Raw genomic sequence first — 22,835 nt, forward strand, 5'->3', positions numbered from 1 at the left:
GGTTTAGCAGTTCTCAATCTGGTGTTCCACTTCTGGGCTTCATTTCTCCAACAGATGGCCCGCTTCTCGATTATAATCCTGTTTCTGAAGATTTCAAGGCTCTACCACTCCCCTCCATTTATGAGTTGTCCCTAGGTCAGAAGGCTACATGTCTTTTTCTGAGGGAATTGGAGGGGAGTTATTACAAAAAAACTAAATTCAAAATTATTTTTAGCGCCTGGAGGGTTTGGCTAAAAACTGCTAATCATATGCACATTCCAAAATTTAATAGATATACCCCCTTATGGTACTCTAACATACTCCCAGAGCAAGGGAACGATGCCATCTCAAGGAAATGGGAATCCTTAGGAATGACCTCAATAGGTGACCTTATGGGGGAGAACCCTGCCACTACCTTTGAAGAATTACAACATAAATTTAACCTTCCAAATTAACACCATCTCAAACTCATCCAGATACTTACAATACTTAAACTTAAGGTACCAAACATCAACTTGGGGAGAAACAAAACTATTGATACCATAGCTAGAAAGAACACAAGAATAGGTATTATCTACGGCCTATTGCTGGACAAACTACAAGATAACATAGAACATTCAGAAAGTACCTGGGCTGACAAACTCGACAACCCCGAAGTAGATATCGATATGCGTTTACACTTATCCCGATTACTTATGTCTGCTAGCTTAAAGGCCCAGACCTATAAAACTATTTTAAACTTGTATTTGACCCCTGCTAAGCTACATGATTGGGGCAAAAGGGAGAATGATCATTGTCCCAGATGCCGTAACGGCCCTGCTACATTAATACACATGTTCAGTGAGTGTGACCATTTAACATTAATTAAAAAAATGATTTTTGAATTCTGGAAAGAAGTCTGGTCGTAAGATACCCGACTCCCCTACCTTGTTACACTCAGTCTGAACCAAGATGAAGAGGCAATGCTCTTCATAGGCTCGACAGTCCTCATGGTAATACTAGCTGCACGGTGGAAAGACTCTGATCCACCAAGCTTTCAAATGTGGTTAGCCCGCCTCCTTGGTGTCTTCAATCAAGAAAGTGACATTTATGCAACTAGAGGGATAAAATCTGCTAGACTCGGCAGTGCGATGTGGCAGCCAATCACTGACTGGAAGAGCGGGCTTACCTAAACAAAACAAATTGAAATACAACCTGTTTCTTTCTTGATCACACTATGTATTCTTATATGATTTTTCGCCTTTCTTCTGTCTTTCTCCTTACCCTTCCAAATAATGTGAGAATATATAATATGATTATGTTTCTTGTTTTTTATTTATGTATATTTTTTTCAATTAATGTGCGGTATTAATGTATTTTGACTCTTGTCTGTACTAATTCTGACTAAAAATTGTAAAACAAAAACTAAAAAAAACTCCAGCTCCTTCCCGGCTGGGAAGTCGTAGCCCACATTGGGTACCTTGCGGTCCCTTTGGGCTTGGAGGAACCCTATGATGAAGCAAGTCACCCTTGGGTGAGTGAGGGTTTTCGTCCATATAAAGGATATGCCCACCTATATATTATTGTAATAAAGCTGTCCTACATACAGTGCGAGTTAGATATTAGTGGATATGTGTAGGTGAGCAGTAAATCTTAAGATTTACAGCTATCCTTTTTGACCGTTGTATGATACACTGCCAAGATAATATCTCAGACTTCAGGAGGCAGGTCAAAAGACGTCAACTGCCGCTGCTCAATCTCCACGCAAGGAGGTGGAGACTGGATAGGTTCTGGTGGAGGACCGTCCCCTGCTGCTGCAACAGAAGATCCTTCCGAAGAGGCAGACGGATCGGGGGATCGATGCTCATACGGAGTAGCTCGGGATACCATACTCTTCGAGTCCAGTACAGAGCCACAAGGATGACTTGGGTCCGGTCGCGCCCGATCTTCAGCACTCTGGGTAGAAGTGGTATAGGCGGAAGGCATACAACAGAACGCAACTCCACTCGTGTCGAAAAGCGTTGCGACTGAGTGACACCTTGGAAACTCCAATGCTCAGAAGTGATGACAGTACGCGTTCTCTTCGGTGGCGAATAGACCTAACCAAGGCTCTCCCCACTGTTGAAAGAGACCTTGTGACAAGTCCGAGTTCAGACGCCACTCGTGATCCATCATACACCGGCGGCTGAGTTCATCCGCCCTGGCGTTCAAGGAACCTGCCAGATGTTAAACCACCAGGGACATGCCCGGATGTTCCAGCCAAGCCGTGAGGCACAAAGCCTCTTGGAAAAGGGTCCACGTCCCCACCCCGCCCCGTTTGTTGCACTACCACATGGCGGTAGTGTTGTTGATGAACACCTGAACTACCCTCCCCATGACAGAAGGAAGAAATGCCTTCAGTGCAATCCGGATCGCCTGAAGCTCCAGAAGGTTGATGTTGAGCTTGGACTCCGCCGGAGACCAGAGGCCTCTAATCTCCGCCTCCCCATGTGGCCGCCCCATCTCAGAAGGGACACGCCCATCACAACAGTGTATTCCGGTTGGGGAAGGGAGAGGGATCTGCCATTGACCCAATTGCGATTCGTAAGCCACCACTGTCTTGCAGTGCCCTCCGAGATCTGGACTTGATCGGACAGGTTGCCCTAGTGATGTGCCCACTGGAACTTCAGGTCCCACTGCAGAACCCGCATATGCCATCTGGCATGATCCACCAGCTGGAATGCAGAAGGCCATCAGACCCAGTCGTCGAAGCGTCATCCTGACCGAAACCCGGGACAAAGGCTGAAAGATCTGAATCATAGCCTGAATGTCCTGGACTCGCTGCTCAGGAGGATACACCTGAAACTGCGCCGAGTCCAGAACCGCCCCGATGAAAAGGAGCTTCTGTGAGGGAATCAGGTGCAACTTCGGCACATTGATGGAGAACCCCAGCGAATGCAGGAGGTCGGCCGTAGTCTGGAGGTGGGAGACAACTGCCTGGGGGGAGCCCGCCTTCAACAGCCAGTCGTCAAGATAGGGGAAACCTGAAACCCCTGATCTGCGCACATGAGCTGCGACCACCACCATCACTTTCGTGAACACCAGAGGGGCACTGGTAAGGCCAAAGGGGAGCACGGTGAACTGAAAATGCTCGTGGCCTACGGTGAATCGCAGGTCGCGTCTGTGGGCAGGCAGGACAGGGTATGGAAATAGGTGTCCTGCAAGTCCAACGTCACCATCCAGTGTTGCGGGTCTAGGGCAGACAAGACCTGAGCAAGCATGAGCATCTTGAACTTCTACTTCCGGAGGAAGCGATCGACGTTCTAAAGGTCTAAGATAGGACGCAGGCCCTTGTCCTTCTTTGGAACCAGAAAGTAGTGGGAATAACAACCACAACCAACTTCTGGCATCTGAACGCGCTCGATGGCCCCCTTGGCCAAGAAGGCTGCAACTTCCTGCTGGAGAAGTGGCAAGTGATCCCCTGACATGCGGTGGTACTGAGGTGGCATGGCTGGAGAGGTAGTCTCGAAGGTGAGGGAGTAGCCCCTTCAGACAATTTGCAGCACCCACTTGTTTAAAGTGATGTTGCGCCAGTGGTGGAGAGGATGGCGTATGCGTCCACCCACTGGTGTCTGATGGGCCTGAAAGGTTGGACTAGGAGGGCATGGAAGTTGATGCTGCAGGGGTGGTGGTGGACTGGCCCGCCCGCTGGCCCTCAACCGCCTCAACGGTTCCCACGACCGCCGGCTTGCTGAGGTTGTTGCTGCTGTGGCCTGTGGCTCTGCGAATGCTTTGGGGTGCCCTTTCCATGGCCACGAAAGGAGCGAAAAGCAGAAGGCAGAGGAGGCCGAGCGGCTAACCGGCCCAAGGACTTGGCCATAGCCTGGGAGTCTTTGAAGCGCTCCAACGCACGGTCTGCATTGCTGCCAAAAAGGCGAATGCTATCAATGGGCATGTCCATCAAGATGTTCTTGACATCCCCTTAGAAGCCAGTTGTCCTCAACAAGGCGTGGCGCCAAAGCACCACCATCGTGGAAATCGACATGCCCAGTGAGTCGGCGGTATCCAACCCACAACGTATGGTGAACTTCGCTGTATCTCTCGAGGCTGCTATCGCCCGGGAAAGAACTGCCAGGGCCTCCTCCGGGCAGTTGGGTAGCACCTGCACAACCGTGTCCCACAGAGAGTGGGTATGACTACCCAAGAGGCATGCAGTGTTTACTGACCGCAGGCCTAAGCTGGCAGATGAAAACAGCTTTTTGCCAAGCTGATCCAGCTTCTTGGATTCCCTATCCGGAGGTGCAGTAGGGAACGCGCTCGGGGAAGGAGGCTTGGACAACCAAGCTCTCAGGGGTGGGGTGTTGGGTAAGGAAGAGGGGATCGCCCGCAGCCGGGCGATGGCGTTGGGCCACATTTCTATCCACAGGAGCCCCTGTGTTGGGCCTGGACCAGGTGCCCGAAAGAACATCTGTCAGTGCTTCATTAAAAGGCAGTAAGGGCTCCGAAGAGGTAGCCACCGGTTGCAGCACTTCTGTCAGGAGGTTTGTCCTGACGGCCACCGCAGGGAGTTCGAGGTGGAGAGCCTCGGCTGCCCTATGCAAAACCACTGCGTAACGTTCTCCCTCCTCCGTAGCGATGGGAGGAGGAGACAGCATGCCATGGTAGGGTCGAGGTGTCAAAAGCACTGGCCTCCCCCAAATCCTCTGCCCAGTCCGCATCATATGCACAGTCCTGTGCTTGAGGGTCCTCAGACCCCCTCCCAGTCTTCCCATTCTTCCGACGTCTGTGGAACAGGCTCAAAATAAGGAGGACGGACATAGGGTGCAAAAGGCCCCATCAGGGTCTGTATCAACGTCGGGCAACGTCGATCTGGCACAGTGTCCGGGTCAGGGCTGTACCTGGGGACGACGTCGTCCAGAGGAGCGGGCGACGTCTGAAGCGGGGCCTGGGGAGATCGGCGCTGGTGGAGGTGTCACGAGGTCAACCGGCGTTGATCAGAGTCTGATCACGGAACCCTGGGGGGCCTGCGGCGTCGGGCCGGAGCCGCTGGCAACAACGGGGCCAGAGCCGCCGGAGATGGTAAAACAGGACCCCCCCCCCCCCGGCAGGCCCGCGGGGCCCCCAGGCACACCGCCGGGGCCAGATGGCCCAAAGAGTCGGGCCATGGCAGCAAGAAACTCTTGCACCTGAGCAGGCGTCGGCCCAGCACCTGGAAAGGGGGGGGATGGTAGCCTAGAGGTGACATTGCAGTCTCCACCTGAGCCGCGGGGTGGCACCGCCCGCACCCTCAGCCGCGTGACGCGAAGTCGAAGAGCAACGATGCTTCTTCGACTTCTTGGAAGGCTTCGACTTACCTGACCCAGAGTGCGTAGACTTAGATCCAGAAGAATGATTAGGACGACTCCGCGACCGGTCTCTCGAGCTCCCATGGGACCGGGACCTCGAGCGGCGAGGAGCCGACTGCCGGACTTCAAGCAACTTTCGGGACTGCTCCCATAAAGTCTTTGGCACTGTGGCACGGCAGTTGGGGCACGACTTAGGATCGTGGTCGCGCCCCAGGCAGTAGAGACATGTGGTGGTGGTCCGTCAACGACATCGCGCGATAACAGTCCCCACAGTTCTGGAAACTGGGCATCCCTACTGTAATGACCGACTTTTTCGGCCCTCTTTGGAGGGAGAATGATGGAAGATGACTCCAGCCTATTACCCTTTGAGTACAGGGATTAGAACTATAAACAGGACTTATCCATAAGGCACAGTAGTGCATTTTCGTACCCTTTTCCTTAGATCAGGGCTTATAAACTTAAGTTAGGGAATAGATTCATTAGTATTAGTGATGATCCGTTCTTTTGCAAGAGTGTTAGTATACCTTCTATGGAGTTATGCTTATTTCGGGCCTTGTAGGCCTCAAACGGGAGAGGCTCCATCTTGCTTTCTGCCCGGCAGCTTGAGAGGCTTTCTAGGTCAAGTGTAATGTTTTAGTTTCGAGGTGTTGTTCGCTTGGAGAGAACCGGCTCAGGCTGGCCCTTATCGAAAGACTGTATTTTTCTCCACTCCGAAGACACAACTTCAGGCCGGCCGGCTGGGAACGTGTCCTTGGTACGGGGAGGTACAAGAATTTGGTGGGCGGCAGGTTACTGGCCGTAACTTTCCATGAAGGGACAGGCTTCGATATTAGCGAAAGTGTTAGGCAATGAGTCAGTCAGTCCGTAGGCGGCAGCTAGCCGCAGGCGGCAGCTAGCCGTTAGCATTAAATCGTGCCATTAATTATTTCCAGGCAGACAGTCGCCATTTTTGAAGTCCGAGAAAGATCATGAAACTGAGACTCTCTGAGAAAGACTGAAGGAGAAGGAGAAGTAGCGCAGAGCGATTAGAGACAGAGAGAGACAACAGCTAATAGCAAGAGAGGTTCCAGTGACTTGGAGGGAAGCAGAGGAGATCGAGCATAGCGGTGCAGACGTGTAATCGTGACTGCTGAGGTGTGATTCCGAGACGAGCCAAGACACAGACGAGAAGGGAACCTAGATGACTGCCGAACCCCGACTTCACGTTAATAAGGTGACCTCCGCCCTTTCCCCTATAGTATGCACATTCTAACCTTTTACTTTTCTTTGCAGAATATATGCTATAGTATTGTATTTATAATCATTGTAATAAAAATACCCCAGTTCTTATTGAACCGACATGTGCCTTGTATTCTTGTTCAATCAGGGTAACCTGGTCTTCTAGTCAGACATTGTTTGCATGAACGGATGCGAATCCCGATCAGGTAAGAAGTGACTGAGCAAAGAGGGAGAGAGGGAACGTTTGATGCCAAGAGCAGGAGGTACATATATCAACTGGGAAAACCATACAAAATTATATTGTTCTAGTATTATCCTGAGTAGACAATGAGAGATTTCTTCCATAGGTGTTCATAGGAAAGTGATAGTCGTTGGTACGCGGCGTTAATGAGAGCATCGGGGGGGATACGGTGTATAGGTCCGCCGGATTGTGGATCGTGTTGTGAATGAGAGCACCGGGGGGACACGGTGTGTAGGTCCGCCGGATTGTGGACCGGATGAGAGAGAGAGAGCACTGGGACTGCAGGCCCGTGTGTAGGCACGCCGGATTGCGTGTCGAGTGAGCACTGAGGGAGATCAGTGTGTAAGGGTATATAATCAGATCTGCCCCAGGGTAGGTTGGTCTGGGCCTAAGTGGCCGCGAGACTAGCTGGTATGAATAGGATATTGTAGAAAATCCATGCATGTTTATTGCTATTTGCCCCATCCTTGGGTACGAGATGTACATACATATCTATACCCATTGTAAATATGTTCTAAGGAGGGAGGTGATTACGTTCCGACTGGGTTAGAGGGGCTCCTAGGAGCTGATTCCATCTGGTCCGAAAATCTGGTCGTTACATCTGGCGTCACGAACTGTTTACGAAGCCTGTGTGCGCTGTATTGTTTTGATCTTGTTGGTTTGCGCTCGGCTCGTACGTATTTTCTTTGTTGATAATTGTGTATATATTTTTTGTGTGTCAAAATGTTTTCGAAAAAATCGAAATCTACCTTCAAATTGCCTGTTGACATTCCCGGCTGGGAATCAACGCCTTACGAGGCCTTGGCCCGTGAGTGGGCCGATTCTACTGGTTTGAGTGAGAATTGGACTTCTTGTTTGGAGCAGGCGGAGCCTGCTGATGTGGTTTCTTGCTTGCAAAAAGCTCCAGTAGTGAAGGGTGATGAGCTTCCTATTTTGGGACGCAGAGGTTGGATTGTGCTAACTGCATACAGAATGCTTCATGAGAAGTTTGTTAAATTGCAGAAGCGGTTTGTGGATATGGAAGAAAAGTTTGTTGAAGTGCAGAATGCGCATACTCTTTTGCGATGTCAGAATAAATTGCTTGCCGACAAACTTGAGACGTATCAGACTATAGCCGAAAGGGCTGCTGTTCGAATTGCGAAATATAAATACAGACACCGTCGTGGTCGTGTTTCTACACGTAAAGTGCGTCTGGTCGTGGCGAAAGCCGGACTGGATTGGAACCCCGATGAGTGGGATGGTAATATCTGGGATTCGAATGATTCTGGCTCCTCGGCTGAGGAGGGTGACAAGCGCGAGTCTTCTCGCTCCGGACGTGATTGTAAATCTACTTCTTGTGACAAAGACGACATTCCTAGCGACTGTGGTCGCTCTTCCCGTTCTGATGACGTATCTCGTCCTGATTGTTCTTCTAAATCTAAAGACCGGGCTTCTTCGGAGGCTCTTCCGGAGGTTTCTGCTCACCCTGTGTTTCGACGCAAATTACAACAGGCTCCTGGTATGCCGAATGGTATTCATTTGGATAGTATTGAAGATTTTACTCAACAGGAGGTTAGTGACATTTTACAACGATTTAGACAACGGCCCGGTGAAACTTTGCTTACATGGATGGTGCGCCTTTATGAATTGGGTGCTGCTGGTATCATGCTTGATGCTGGTGATTGTTTACGATTTTGCTCTTTGAGTTCCGATTCTACTGTACAAGATCATTTTCGGAATTATAATGGTGCTGGCCAAATTAGTTTGCTCCAGCTTGCGAATGATGGCTGTAACCATAAATACCCTACTGAATCTGATTGGCCTGTTAATGACAAGCCGTGGTACACTTTGCGCGATGCGTCGCAACGTTTGAAAGAGGAGGTGATGAAGACTGCGATTTTTCTCAGTACTTCTGACAGGTTGTTGGATGGTCTTTTAACATCTTCTGTACGCAATCGCATTATCCGTTCTTCCCCTGTTGCTTATAAGCAGGTTATGATGACTTTATTAATCAATCAGACTGGCAATCCTTTGTCTATGGTGCTTGAATCTGTTCGTCAGCTTGGTGAGTTGGGTGAATGGTTTAAACCTGAGAGACAATCTCGACCTGAGGGTCGTACCGCTGGTGATTATAAATTCTCTAGACGTGATATGTTTCTTGCACTTTTGGCTGATGGTGTGAAAAGGGAGGACATTGACGGCGAACCTAATAATCGCTTATGGGAGATGTTTCGTAAGCGTGGTTTAGATCGGAAGGAGGGTGCCCGTCGTGTGCGAAAGAATGATTGTGACCGTGGTTCTGATGACAGTGGTGATGAGAGGCGTCGTATGGATGCTGACCGCCGTGATGACCGGCGTTATGAACGTGATGTTTCCCCTCGCCGTGAGAACATAAGGGTGAGAGAGGGAGACAGAGAAAGGGGGAGGGATGATCGTGTTTCCAACAGACACAGAGATGAGAGAGGTTATTCCCCTGAGTTGAGGAGAAGGGAGGATCGTCACAAGCTTTCTGATCGTAATTCACAATACTTTGAAAATTACAAAAATCCATTTCGTAATAGAGATGGATACGAGCAGGACATTCTGATTCCCAAGAAACCTGAGAGCATTTATCCTGCTTTGTCTTGGTTGACAGACCACGGTAAGAATGACTAGGAAATAGGTCAAGCTCCGGTGCGTAGGTGGGCCCACAGAGACAACAGACCCTATGTTGATATTGAAATTTTTTGGAAACATCGTAATATCCAAAGGGCCCGAGCATTGGTAGATACAGGAGCGGAGGCCACTTTGATTCATGGTAAATCTAAGAAATTTAAAGGACAATTTTTCACCATTACTGGTTTAGGTGGAAAAGAGACACCCGCAGTGCAAACGACACTTGAGATGAAAATTGGTAGAATTCCCCGTAAAGAGTATTCTGTGTTAGTTGTACCTCTTTTAGAGTATATAATTGGAATTGATATTTTGAAAGGAATGACTTTGCATTTGGATGATGGTTGTTATCAATTTGGAACTAAGCATTACATTTCGTCCAGACCCGTACGGGTTGGCCGTTTACGGATGCCCCCCATAAAGATTCCCCAAGCTACGAAAGTGGTTTCTCAGAAACAATATCGTATTCCAGGTGGTCATGAAGAAATTAGTGCCACTATTCAGGATTTGGTTGACACAGGAGTTATAACTCCGGTTACCTCTGCTTGGAATAATCCCGTTTGGCCTGTGTGCAAGAGTGATGATTCTTGGCGCCAGACTGTTGATTATCGAGAGCTGAACAAACACACACCTCGTTTGACTGTTGCAGTACCCGACATTGTTACTTTAATTCAAAGAATTCAAAAGCATCCAGGTACATGGTATGCGTCCATTGATATTGCTAATGCTTTCTTTTCAATTCCGATTGCCCCCGAGTGTCCGGAACAATTCAGTTTTACCTGGAATGGACGTCAAATGACGTTTAGAAGTCTTCCTCAGGGTTATGTACATAGTCCTACGATCTGTCACCGGCTGGTGGCGGAACATTTGTCTGAAGTGACTGTACATCCGCAAATTCAAGTGTGTCATTATATTGACGACATTTTAATTCAAGGTGAGATACAAGATCAGGTCCAGACCCATTTAGATCAGATCCTTGACTGTTTACGTGCAAAAGGTTGGGAAATTAATCCTGATAAGTTACAAGGTCCATCCCAAAATGTTAAATTTTTAGGCATCAATTGGCATGAAGGTCACAGAGAAGTGATCCCACAGGTGAAACGAAAAATTTTGGACTTTGCAGTTCCAAGGAATAGAAAAGAAGCTCAGAGTTTCATTGGCTTGTTTGGTTTTTGGCGTCAACATATTCCTCATTTGAGTCAAATATTAGCTCCCTTCTATCGAGTCACTCGTAAAAAGAATGCGTTTGAATGGGGTGAACCACAACAGAATGCTTTTGATTTAGCGAAAGAAGCGATTCAGTACGCCTTGGATCTGTGGCCTGTGGGCGAGGGTGATGTGGATTTGAATGTGTCCGTAGAAGGTCTGTATACCAATTGGAGTTTATGGCAAAAGCAGGGCAGACAAAAAGTGCCATTAGGTTTTTGGACTAAAAAGTTACCTGAGGCTGGTGAGCGTTACACACCTTTTGAGAAACAGTTGCTTGCATGTTATTGGGCTCTGGTGGATACCGAGCAATTGACCTTAGGTCATGCTGTGATTTTGAGACCTGAAATTCCTATCATGCAGTGGGTTTTGCGTTCGCCGAAATCCCATCGAATTGGACATGCTCAAGAGGCGAGCGTGATTAAATGGAAATGGTATATTCAGGACCAGGCACGTGTGGGTCCGAAAGGTGTGGCAGTGTTGCATGAGCGTGTGGCGCAGGCGCCATCGAACGAGACTGGAAGTGATTGCCCCGTACCTGTAGTGCAGGAATCTCCTGTCAAGTGGGGTAAGCCATTTGATGATTTGTCCGCGGAGGACAGAAAACATGTGTGGTTTACGGATGGTTCAGCGAGGTTCATTGGTGTGAAACGGCATTGGAAAGCAGTGTCCTATAATCCGATCACGCAGAAATTACTGAGTACAACTGGTGACGGAAAGAGTAGTCAATATGCTGAATTGTATGCAGTTTACCAAGTTTTGAAACAGGAACTACCAGGCACATGTCATTTTCACTGATTCCTGGTCCACAGCTAATGGACTGGCGGTATGGTTGCCAACTTGGCATTCTCATAATTGGGAATTGCATTCAAAAGAATTGTGGGGAAAAGAACTATGGCAAGAAATTTGGGAAATGCTCCCACAGAGTACTGTGACAATCTTTCATGTGGATGCTCATACCCCGATAGACTCCCTTGACAAATTCTTTCATAACATTGCAGATGAAGTCTAAAATTGCTGAGGCAGTGGTGGACATGCAAGATTCTGATTTGGCGGGATTGGCGAAATGGGCCCACCAGAAAGCAGGACATTTTGGAGAGAGAGCCACTAGCAGGTGGGCTGCCGATCGAGGAATTCATATTCCTTTAAATTACATTAAAGATATCATTCTGCATTGTCCCATCTGTCAACATTCTAGAAAGAGGAAAGCGCCTCATATTGTTAAAGGCCATTTACATCGAGGAAAATTGCCCGCTCAAATTTGGCAAATTGATTATATTGGCCCGCTCCCTATGAGCAAAAATTGTCAGTATATTTGTACAGCTGTTGATACCTATAGTGGCCTTTTGGTTGCCTTCCCTTGCAAACAAGCTACCCAAATCAACACCATTAAAACATTGGAATTACTCATATTATATTATGGTGTTCCATTTCAAATTCAATCTGATAATGCATCCCATTTCCGTGGAAGATTGGTGCAGGAATTCTGTGTGGAGGTAGGTGTTCATAGGAAAGTGATCGTCGTTGGTACGCGGCGTTAATGAGAGCATCGGGGGGGATACGGTGTATAGGTCCGCCGGATTGTGGATCGTGTTGTGAATGAGAGCACCGGGGGGACACGGTGTGTAGGTCCGCCGGATTGTGGACCGGATGAGAGAGAGAGAGCACTGGGACTGCAGGCCCGTGTGTAGGCACGCCGGATTGCGTGTCGAGTGAGCACTGAGGGAGATCAGTGTGGTAAGGGTATATAATCAGATCTGCCCCAGGGTAGGTTAGTCTGGGCCTAAGTGGCCGCGAGACTAGCTGGTATGAATAGGATATTGTAGAAAATCCATGCATGTTTATTGCTATTTGCCCCATACTTAGGTACGAGATGTACATACATATATCTATACCCATTGTAAATATGTTCTAAGGAGGGAGGTGATTACGTTCCGACTGGGTTAGAGGGGCTCCTAGGAGCTGATTCTATCTGGTCCGAAAATCTGGTCGTTACACCTACGACACCATGATTCGATCAACACGAAAAGATGAGGTAAAAGGCCTCAAAAAACTCCGTCAAAAAGTGACTGGTTGTATTGGTTCTTCCTGGATCTGCGTTTGCTGGCACGGAAAAAGAAAGATCTGACGTCAGCGCGCGTGGGCGCGTCTAAGTAGCTCAAAGTCATTTGGGTGCCGACGCCCGTGGAGCCGCACAACACGCTTACCGACACGCAGGGGTACTGCTGACGAAAAACTTTCCAGTCTGACGCCGGGAGGTAATTTCAAGGTAAGGAATCTAGCACTACATGTTTCTTTCAGATAAAAGAGTTTCTGTAGCCAGTCAAGAGGAAACTCTTACAATCACCTCTACTTTTTTTGATACGTGTTTTGGCTATGTATACATTTATTTTCCCGGGTTAATTTCATTTATTTTTGGAAGACATCATTCAGATTCGCAATAGATGAAAAGAAAATACAAGGGAAAGCATTCCTGTAGGAGTTAAACTCTTTATTCCATTCAGAGGCATCTGGCAAGTGGAGGCACATTGGGGACAAGTTACTGATGAAAAAATGATCCATTCGTTGTCTAACTGATTTACAGTATTACTTCCTACTGTAGCTATTCTTGAACACCAAAATTCACCCAATCAGAGCTGAAAATAAAAACATGATCTACTATACTTACATTCTAGAAACAAACAGATTACAGTATACCAGTCAGGAGAAGCACATGTATGTAAATTAAATTTCATTATGATCAAATTAAATCCTTTTAAGGAACTCTTGGACCTAAACTCAGGAATCAATTGGAATTCATAGTGATATGCATCGGTAATTCATAGCTTCAGTCCTTTAATGAATCAGACAGTCAATATAATTCTTACTCGTCACATGGTTAAGAAGAATTCAAAATAGGTTGTCTTTGTTAAAATGATATAATTAAGATTTTTTTAATCTACTAAATTATACATGAGGGAAAACATGATGGATCATTTCAGAAAATTGTTAATCGGTGCAGTCAAGAGTATTGTGAGGAATTGCCTATTCTATACAATAAATGCCTCTATTTCAATATGTATCTAGGAGGTAGATAATCAAAACAATTAAACGCATATTTTTGCTAGCTGTGCCCCTCAATACAGTGCAGTATGGAGATTCGGATCATCTTATGCACAAATAAAGGTCAGATTATAACTGTGTGGCTGCTTATTCCACACACCAGTCTGTATGTACTATGTGTTGCCACATTTCTTATCTGAGGTAGACTGAAGTTTAAAGAAACTTGAATGTACATTATTACCACAATCATTCAAATTACAATCTAAAATTAAAATAATTTGGTACCTTTCTTTTTGTCCCTGACATGTTACTCATTTCCACTTAAATGGTTAGTTGCATTATGTTCAGAAACCCTGCTGTATGTTTTGTAAACAAGGCTGAAAAGTTGTTTGTAATCCTTCAACATAAATCAGTAAGGCCCATTACAGTGGCAGGATATGTAAACAGTCTTTAGGGATCATTTACAAACCATGTTTGACAGTTTTCCTGTTTTACAAAAACTGAAATCAAGCTGAAATGATCTATTAAAAGCATGTGCTTACCACCTCACAAATGCTCTTTTAGATCAAATATATTATTCAACTTAAGGTGAAGCTTGCTCCTTTCACAAAATTAAGTCCAAATGGGCCACAAATGTTTCAGTGTAATATATTAATAGGTAGTGATGGTTAACAGCACAATTTACGTGTTCAACCAAGCAGCACCAAAAATAAAAGGAAAATGATGCAGCGTTCTTAAAATATTTTCCCAACTCCAGTCACTTGCCATTATTTTTTTTGTCCCCAAATAAGTATAGTTACAAAGTTTTACGTCTAGTCTTAAAAGAAAAATAAACTGCATCGCTGCAATCAATATCTTGGCATGATTGAATAGGTTGTTAACTTTCGCTTAATTTTTAACACATGATTGTGTTGAAACACCTCAGAAAAACTGAAGCACGATTTTTCCTTCTCTTACTCCCATCAGCCAGCAGCTAGACATAACATTTTATGCGTCACATATATAAGGTTGTGGAAATTCTAGCTGGTGACTGAATTAATTTTATTTTTTTTATTAAAAAAATAAAATGCTCAAAAACTATTAGCTTCATAAAGTATACAAATTTCAAAAAAAGCAAAAAGGAACAATTTCCCATTGAGGTACTAAATGCCTGAGGTAGTTTAGTAAAATGCATATTTATATTTTTGTGCCCTGGTCACACCATTCAACACTTCCCTTAGATTATTTATGGCTGAGTTAATTAAAAATGCAGCCAAAATTAAAAAATGACACTTCACAGGGCCAAAGTAGAAGCCCACCCCCCTCTATTCCTGGTATACAACGGGGTATAGAAGAGCAATGCCTTTGCTGTTATAAACCAATCAACCCAGGAGAGAAAGCATAATTAAACCAGGCTCTAAAATTGGTGACGATTAAAAAAAACTAGGTTAATTTGTTAAAATAAAACAAAAAGGAAGTGAAGGGTTTTCTTATTTTAACACTGGATTTCAAATCTTTGAGCCTAAAGTAGACAACCACAGAGAGAGGGGTTCAAAGTTTGCTTAGTCCTCAAACAGGTAACTGTTTAAATGGCACTTTTTCAGATTGGACCAACTGTGATGGAGTATCCATCTGTTCACAGTCTGTCTTTGGTCGGGCATCTATCTTGATAAAGGGTCAATTGCTGAACTTTTATTTTCTTCTCGATTGCGGCTGTCCACTTTGTGCTGTCTTTTGCTGATGTTGCTGTTGTCTTCTCACCATCGCCAGAATTTCCTGAATTTTCCTTTGAGCAAGCTGTAAAAAAAAAAAAAAAAAACTATATGAAATGTTTTCTCACATATGATACTTTGGAACTCTGTACCCTTTCTCGATTCAAGTCATCTGGGTAAACAAACAAAAAACTTCAATAAAATAAGGAAAACAAATATCATTAGAGAAGCACAACTTTCCTAGACTTTTATTTTACACTGTATTATAGTCGAGACATGGACTTTTGACGATACCAGACACACATCCCTTCAGCAGCTTTGTTCTCAGTATATGGACTGTCCTTACATGCAGACATCAGTCCAGATAAAGACAATTATCTGAAAGTAGTCACTAGCAGTAGAATATACCCACAGAAACTGTTTGGCAAGACAGGAGGTTCGTATTATGCATGAACTGTTACTCACTCTGCTGAACAGCAAACACTAAAGATCCAAGAATCCGAATACTGATTGAAGTAAAACTGCCCCGGAAGCATGGAGCTCTCTCCCCATTCAGTTGAGGGTAGAGCCCGATCACATGAAATTCCGAAAACAACTAAAAACCTGGCTCTTCTAGTCAGCTGAGTCCCCCTATTTCCTGGATCAGTTGGTCATAAGGATCCTTGCTACCTGCCAGCGCTCTGAGACCTTCGGGTGATTTACGCGCGATACAAATGAAATAAAATGGAAATGGAACACCAAAGAATTGGAATTCTCAAGTCCCATAGAGCCTTCTGGTCCACCATTTCCTTCTTTCGCTGCTTCTGAACAGATAAGTACATGCTTTCTATTAACTGATGTAGGAGTTTACCCAATTTATGGGTTTGGGAAGTCTGTTTTAAGCATGTGTACATTTTATAACAAGGGAAAGAACAGTTTATAAGCGTTAGCAGTTATATTTTAAATGTTTCATTTTGTCTTGAAAGTGAGTAGATTGCAAAATGTAACCCTTTCTCTGCTAGGCCTTTCCCCCGTGCTAAGCCTTTTTTTTGGGCTATTTGGGGTAGTGCGCGCTTAGGCCCCTTTCGACTACATAAGGTATCGACGCCAAATTTACGTCCTTTTCTCCCAACATGATGGGGATTTTAAAGGTACCCAGGGTTTCTTGCTTCCTCTGGAGGGGATCCAGAAATTAGCCAAAACACAGCTAAATCTTTTTGGGGGGGAAAATGGGAAAAAAGTGCTGCAGAAGTCTGCGTCTGTTTTTTCCCCCCTGCAAATGGTATCAACCAAGGGTTTGTGGTGCCAAAATCAACATTTTCCCAGCTTTCAGGGACTGACAGACATTTGCCAGAAAACCAAACATTTTTACAGAGTTTTGGCATTTTACATTTTACTGGGACATACCCTATTTTTGCTATTTTTTGTACTTTCAACCTCATTCTAGTTAGTGGTAGAAATGGGTATGAAAGCAATAACAGATCCTGAAAAGCTATACATTTCAGAACAGTCGACAAAATAAAGAATTCAGCAAGGGGTCATTTGTGTAGATCCTTCAAGTTTTTTTTTACAGAAACCAACAGTTGAAAATCAGAAAAATTGAAAATTAGTTATAAAAAAACTGCCATTTGTGCCAACATTTTCGCTTGTAACTTCTTCCAAGTAGGACAGATTTTTTAAAGCAATATACCCTTACATCCGCTGGACCCTTCTGGTTGTGGGGATATACAGGACTTTACGTTGACCTAGAACCCGAGGAACCCACACCCAATAACTGAGCAGAGTCTTGCAATGGTTTTTCATTGTGTACTGGGTATATAGCAATTCATTTGGTAAAATATAAAGAGTGAAAAATAGGTATGAAAGACACCTATGTATTACTGAAATGGGAACAAACTATAGAGTTTAGAAACAGTAGCTATTTGCACATCTCCTTAAGTGTGGCTACCCATACTAGCATGTGAATTCTAGGACATTTTTCAAAGTGACTTTTTTCACATTTGGAAGGCAGAAATGCATCGAAAGTCAATAGGTAATAACAGTGTCGCTCCAATTCTATGTTCCTCTAAGTCTCCCGATAAAAATGGTACCTTACTTGTGTGGGTAGGCCTGGTGCCCAACTCTGGAAACACCCCAAAACTCAACATGCACACACCACATTTTTACAGTGAAAACAGACCCTTTTTTGGGAAGTGCCTAGCTGTGGGTTTTGAACCCTAGCTCAGCCGGGACCTAGGGAAACCTATCAACCCTACACATTTTGGAAAACTATACACCCAGAAGAATCCAGGATGGGGTGACTTGAGTGGTTCTCACCGGGTTCTGTAAACCAGAATCCCGTGCAAACCTCTAACTTTGTAAAAAAAAAAAAAAACATTTTCCTCACATTTCTGTGATGGAAAGTTCTGGAATCGGTGTGGATCCACAAAATTCCCCCAACCCCGCATTCCCCAAAATTTTCAGATAAAAATGGTACCTCAGCTGTGTGGGTAGGCCTAGTGCCCGTGACAGGTAACTGCCCAAAACGCAACGCGGACACACCACATTTTTACAGTGATAACTGACCTTTTTTTGGCAAAGTGTTTGACTGTAGATTTTGAACCATAGCTCTGCGGGAACCTAGGGAAACATACAGATTTTGGAAAACTATACACCAAGAGGAATCCAGGATGGGGTGATTAGAGTGGCTCTCACCAGGGCTGTTACCCAGAATCCCTTGCAAACCTCTAACTTTGTAAAAAAAAAAAAAAATGTTCCTCACATTTCTGTGATGGAAAGTCCTGGAAACAGCGTGTGTCTACAAACTTCTACCCACCAAAGTCTCCTGATAAACATGGTACCTTAATCGTGTGGTTGTACCAAGTACCTGCAACAGGCAAGGGCCCAATATTGTGGAGACAAACAAGTTACTTACCTTCGGTAACGCATTATCTGGTAGAGACGATCTAGCTGCAGATGCTTTACCCTTTAATTTCGCAGGGGTCAGGATAGATCTGGAAACGTTTGCTAAGCAATACCCTAGCATGCGGCGCTGTGTGGCTCCGCGTTACGTCGTTGGCATCAGTAGCGTCGGTTATGACATTGTGGTGCCTACATAGGCACCACCCAGGCACAAGGACCTAAGTACTTTTCATTTTTCCACGCCAGAAGAGCAGAGCCACGAAGTGACTGACGTAAACGTGTGCAAAACTAGGGCCCTGAAAGGGGCGTAACCCTAGACCTACAACATCAGCCGCAGACTGGGAAGGCATGGGTGGGGCTGTAAGGAATCTGCAGCTAGATTAGTCTCTCTACCAGATAATGCGTTACCGAAGGTAACTTGTCCATCCGACAGAGACTTCGGGCTGCAGATTCCTTACCTTTGAATCAGATACCCAAGCCATACCATCCTGGCAGTGGGTTGCGGACTCATGGACTAGACTAAAAAAGTCTTGCAGGACTGAGGGGGCAAAGTGCCCATCCCTGCGCACTTGACCATCCAGGCATGACCATCAAGGCAATGTTTAGCGAACGTGTGCAATGATACCCACGACGCTGCCTGACAGATGTCTTGGAATGGGACACCGTGAGACAAGGCTGTAGTCGCATTTTTCCCCTGGTGGAATGGGCTCTTAATCCCTCAGGAGGCTGCTTCTTCGCCAAGGCATAACAGATTTTAATGCAGAGAACAACCCAGCGAGAGATGGTTCTTTTCTGCACTGCCTTTCCCTTCTTTGATCCCACATACCACGAACAGTTGGTCATCCACCCTGAACTCTTGTGCGGTCAAGGTAGAACAAGAACGCTCTTTTTGGGTTTAGTCGGTGGAGACGCTCCTCTTCCTTAGGAGGATGTGGGGGGAGCAAAGAAGGTGGGCAAAGTAATGGACTGACCCAGATGGAATGGGGTCACAACTTTTGGAAAAAATCATGCCTTGGTAAGAAACACCACCATGTCCGGAAAGGACATAAGATAAGGCGGCGAGCTGGATGACTCCTGCAACTCACTCACCTTCCAGGCTGATGTAATCGCCACTAAGAAGCTTGTTTTTATGGTCAACAGCAGGAGGGGACAATTGGGCCAAGGCTCGAAAGGAGCGCACATTAGATAAGTGAGACCCAAATTAAGGTCCCACTGTGGCATAAAGGGTGTAGGTGGTAATAAATGAACCAACCCTTTCAGAAATCTATTTACAATAGGAGATTTAAAGAGAGAAGGCTGGTCTGGCAGTCGCAAAAAAGCAGAGAGCAGAAGGTAAATCTTGAGAGTTCCCAAAGCAGAGTGCTGCTGGGCAAGGGTAAGAATGAACGAAATGACAGTAGAAAGAGGAGAAGAAAGCAGGTCAATAGACCTTTCTGTACAGTATAATACAAACTTCTACAAACTGTGGGTGTATACCGACCTTGGCGGGCCGCCTGGGTGGCTGAACAACATTACAGACCTCGGGAGGAAGGTCAAAAGCCATTAACTGCCGCCGCTCAATCTCCACGCATGGAGGAGCAGAGTTGACAGGTTCGGGTGGAGAACCCTCCCCTGCTGCTGCGGCTGAAGATCCTCCCGAAGGGGCAGCCTGATTGGAGGATTGACACTCGAGCTCAGAAGCAATGGATACCAGACTCTCCTTGCCCAGTTCGGCGCCACAAGCATGACTTGGGCCTGGTTGCTCCTGATCTTCTTCAGAACCCTGGGCAGAAGTGGTAAGGGCGGAAAGACGTACAACAGGCCTGAGCTCCACTCGCAACGAAACGCGTCACCGAGTGATAGTCGCTTTGGAAACTCCAGCAGGCAGTACTGCTGTCATTTCGCGTTCTCTTCGGAGGCAAAAAAATCTAACCAAGGTTCTCCCCACTGCTGAAAGAGACCTTGCGCCACCTCAGACTTGAGACGCCATTCGTGATCGATCGGCTATGCATCGACGGCTGAGATAGTTTGCCCTGGCATTCAGAAAGCCTGATAGGTGTTGCACCACCAGGGTTATGCCCTGTAGTTCCAGCCATGTCCAGAGACGCAGGGCCTCATGACAAAGGGTCGATGACCCCCACCCCGCCTTGCTTGTTGCAGTACCACATGGCAGTGGTGTTGCACCAACTTCCCCTTGACAGAGGGAAGAAATGCTTTCAATGCCAAGAAAATTTCTCAGAGTTCCAACAAGTTTATGTGGAGCCCAGTCTCCGCCGGAGAGCAGTGACCCCTAATCTCCATCTTTCCCAAGTGGTCGCCCCATCCCAGAAGTGGCACATCTGTCACAGACAGGCACCGGCGACATCGCAGGCACCGACTTCACGTTTGACACCATGAAGGTCACGCTGGCACGACCGGCAGCAAACTGGTGCAGGATTGGATCCCTGAGACCCCACCGGCACCATGGCTGAAGCCATCGGGTTCAAACCTGATGGGGCCCCATTCTACTCCGCAGGGACCGAAGGTTCACCAACGGGGTCGTTCTGCTCAAATACGCGGTGCATGGCCTCGTAAAAGTCTTTCATTTGAGCAATAGTCTCTCCGGTTCCTGGAAAGAGAGAGAGGCGCGAAGTCGACTGGTTCCGGCTTCGCAGAACCGTGCCTAGAACGTCTGTGTTCCTGATCTCTTTTGACGACGGACTCCAGTTGAGGTGAAGTCGAAGTCCGCTTGGACGACTTCTTTTGCCTCTTCCCCAAGTGCCCAGATGACCTCAAATGGGAGGAAGAGGACTTAGGGCTCCGTGAGCAATCCCACGTTCTCCTCTTCCTCAAACGGGTTTGTGACCTCCACGGAGTCTTGCTAGACTACGGTGTCGACTGCCGGGCCGCGAGCAACTTCATTGCATGCTCCGTCCAGGTCTTCGGAGCCATCACCCAGCAGTCTGAACACAACTTCGAATCGTGGTCACGTTCAAGACACCACAGACATATGTGGTGGGGATCAGTAACAGACATCATGCGAGAACAAGTCCTGCACAGTTTAAAGCCTGTCTTCCTACCAGACATCCCTCGCACACTAAGTCGAACTAAAAAATATCGGCAAAAGTCAAGAAAAAAGCCTGCCAAAAAGCAGCAGCTCTTCCCGTATCGGAGCTTAACTGGCGCGGAAAGCAAAGAACTGACATCCGCGCACCTGGGTGGCACCTATGTAGGGGCCGCGATTTCATAACCAGCACTACTGACGCCAACGACGTCACACGGAGCAGAATGGAGCTACACGACGTCACACGCAAGGGGTATTGCGCAAGGGGGCAGAAGGCAATTGATTTTTTGGTTTGGGTGGGGGCATTGGCATGCTGGTCTTGGGCAGCCCCCACTCCTACGTAAAAAAAAAATCCCTGGTGCCTAGTGGACTTTCTGCTCTCCCATCAGGCAGAAAGACTAATATTGTTGAGGGGGCTGTAATTTTGGAGGGAGGGGGCATTGGTATGCCCATCTTTGGCATCCCCCACTCCTAAATACCATGTTATTGCCCCACCCCCATCTCCCTGGTGGGATTTCGATTGGGGACCATAATTTTGTGGAGAGGGGGCATTGGCATGCTCATTTTAGGCAGCCCCCACTCCTACGTATAAAAAGAAATCCTGGTGCCTAGTGGGCTTTGTTCTCCCATCAGAGCAGAAAGACTAATTATGTTGAGGGGGAGGAGGACTGCAATTTTGTGGGGAGGGGGCATTGGCATGCCCATCTTGGGCAACCCCCACTCCTGAATACCATGTTATTGCCCCACCCACCCCCATCTCCCTGGGGGAGGGGGGGCAGAAAGACAGGTCATTGACATGGCCATTATGGGCAGCCCCCACCCCTGAATTCAATTTTAAAAAATCCTAGCTTTCTAGTGGGTTTTCTGCTCTCACATCGGGCAGAAAGTCTAGTTTTGTTGGGGGGAGGGGAGGGGGGAGTGGAGGGCATCTTGGAAAGCCCCCACTCCTAAATTTCATGAAAGAAATCCCTGGCATCTAGTGGGATTTCGATTGGGGACTGTAATTTTGTGGGGAGGGGGCATTGGCATGCCCATCTTGGGCAACCCCCACCCCTAAATTGCATGTAGAAAAAAAATCAATGGTATTTAGTTAGACTTCTCAGGACGTATTTCATTATTACGCAGATATGAGTTATCAGGAGAGTGCAGGTGCGGCTAGTTAGGAGGACATAAGGTAGATATCTTAAGAGGCACTGCCAGAAACAGTGAAATCTGTATTAAGGGCTAAAACTAATTATTTTACTGTTGATTAGGAATAATATTCAATTTCAGAAGGTGAAGAAAGATTCAATAGATGAATATAAGATAGATCTGAAATCTAGAGATGAAACACTAAGTTTGGGGAGGGAGACCGCATTAAAAATATGGTAAAAAAAGTCTATAAAAATTCCTGAGGGACAATCCTAAGGAAATTAGGCACCCTAAGAATTCTGACTGGAGGCCTTTATAGCATGTGCAGAATACATTACATTCTGAATTAGAAAGCCATTGGAAAAGGTGGAAAACATTTTGAGAGCAGAATGTTTGAGGCCAGCAATTGACGAGAAGGACATTATGACCAAATTGGAACCCAAAACTCATAACTTAACTTTTTTAAATGGATTAGAGAGTCAAGAAAGGGT

At 46.3% G+C, this 22,835-nt stretch overlaps 1 protein-coding gene across 1 annotated transcript in view; it reads right to left on the minus strand.

Moving 5' to 3' along the window:
- Positions 1-13,052: 13,052 nt before the first annotated feature.
- IGF2BP3 (insulin like growth factor 2 mRNA binding protein 3) overlaps positions 13,053-22,835 on the minus strand; it is a 1,069,372-nt gene continuing 1,059,589 nt past the window's right edge. Inside the window, exon 15 of the mRNA XM_086941758.1 lies at positions 13,053-15,396. Coding sequence (XP_086797884.1) covers positions 15,292-15,396 — 105 coding nt within the window. The 3' untranslated portion in view covers positions 13,053-15,291. The remainder of the gene's footprint in view (positions 15,397-22,835) is intronic.

This window comes from Lissotriton vulgaris, chromosome 10, assembly GCF_964263255.1.
Source record: "Lissotriton vulgaris chromosome 10, aLisVul1.2, whole genome shotgun sequence".
In the NCBI taxonomy this organism is placed as follows: domain Eukaryota; kingdom Metazoa; phylum Chordata; class Amphibia; order Caudata; family Salamandridae; genus Lissotriton; species Lissotriton vulgaris.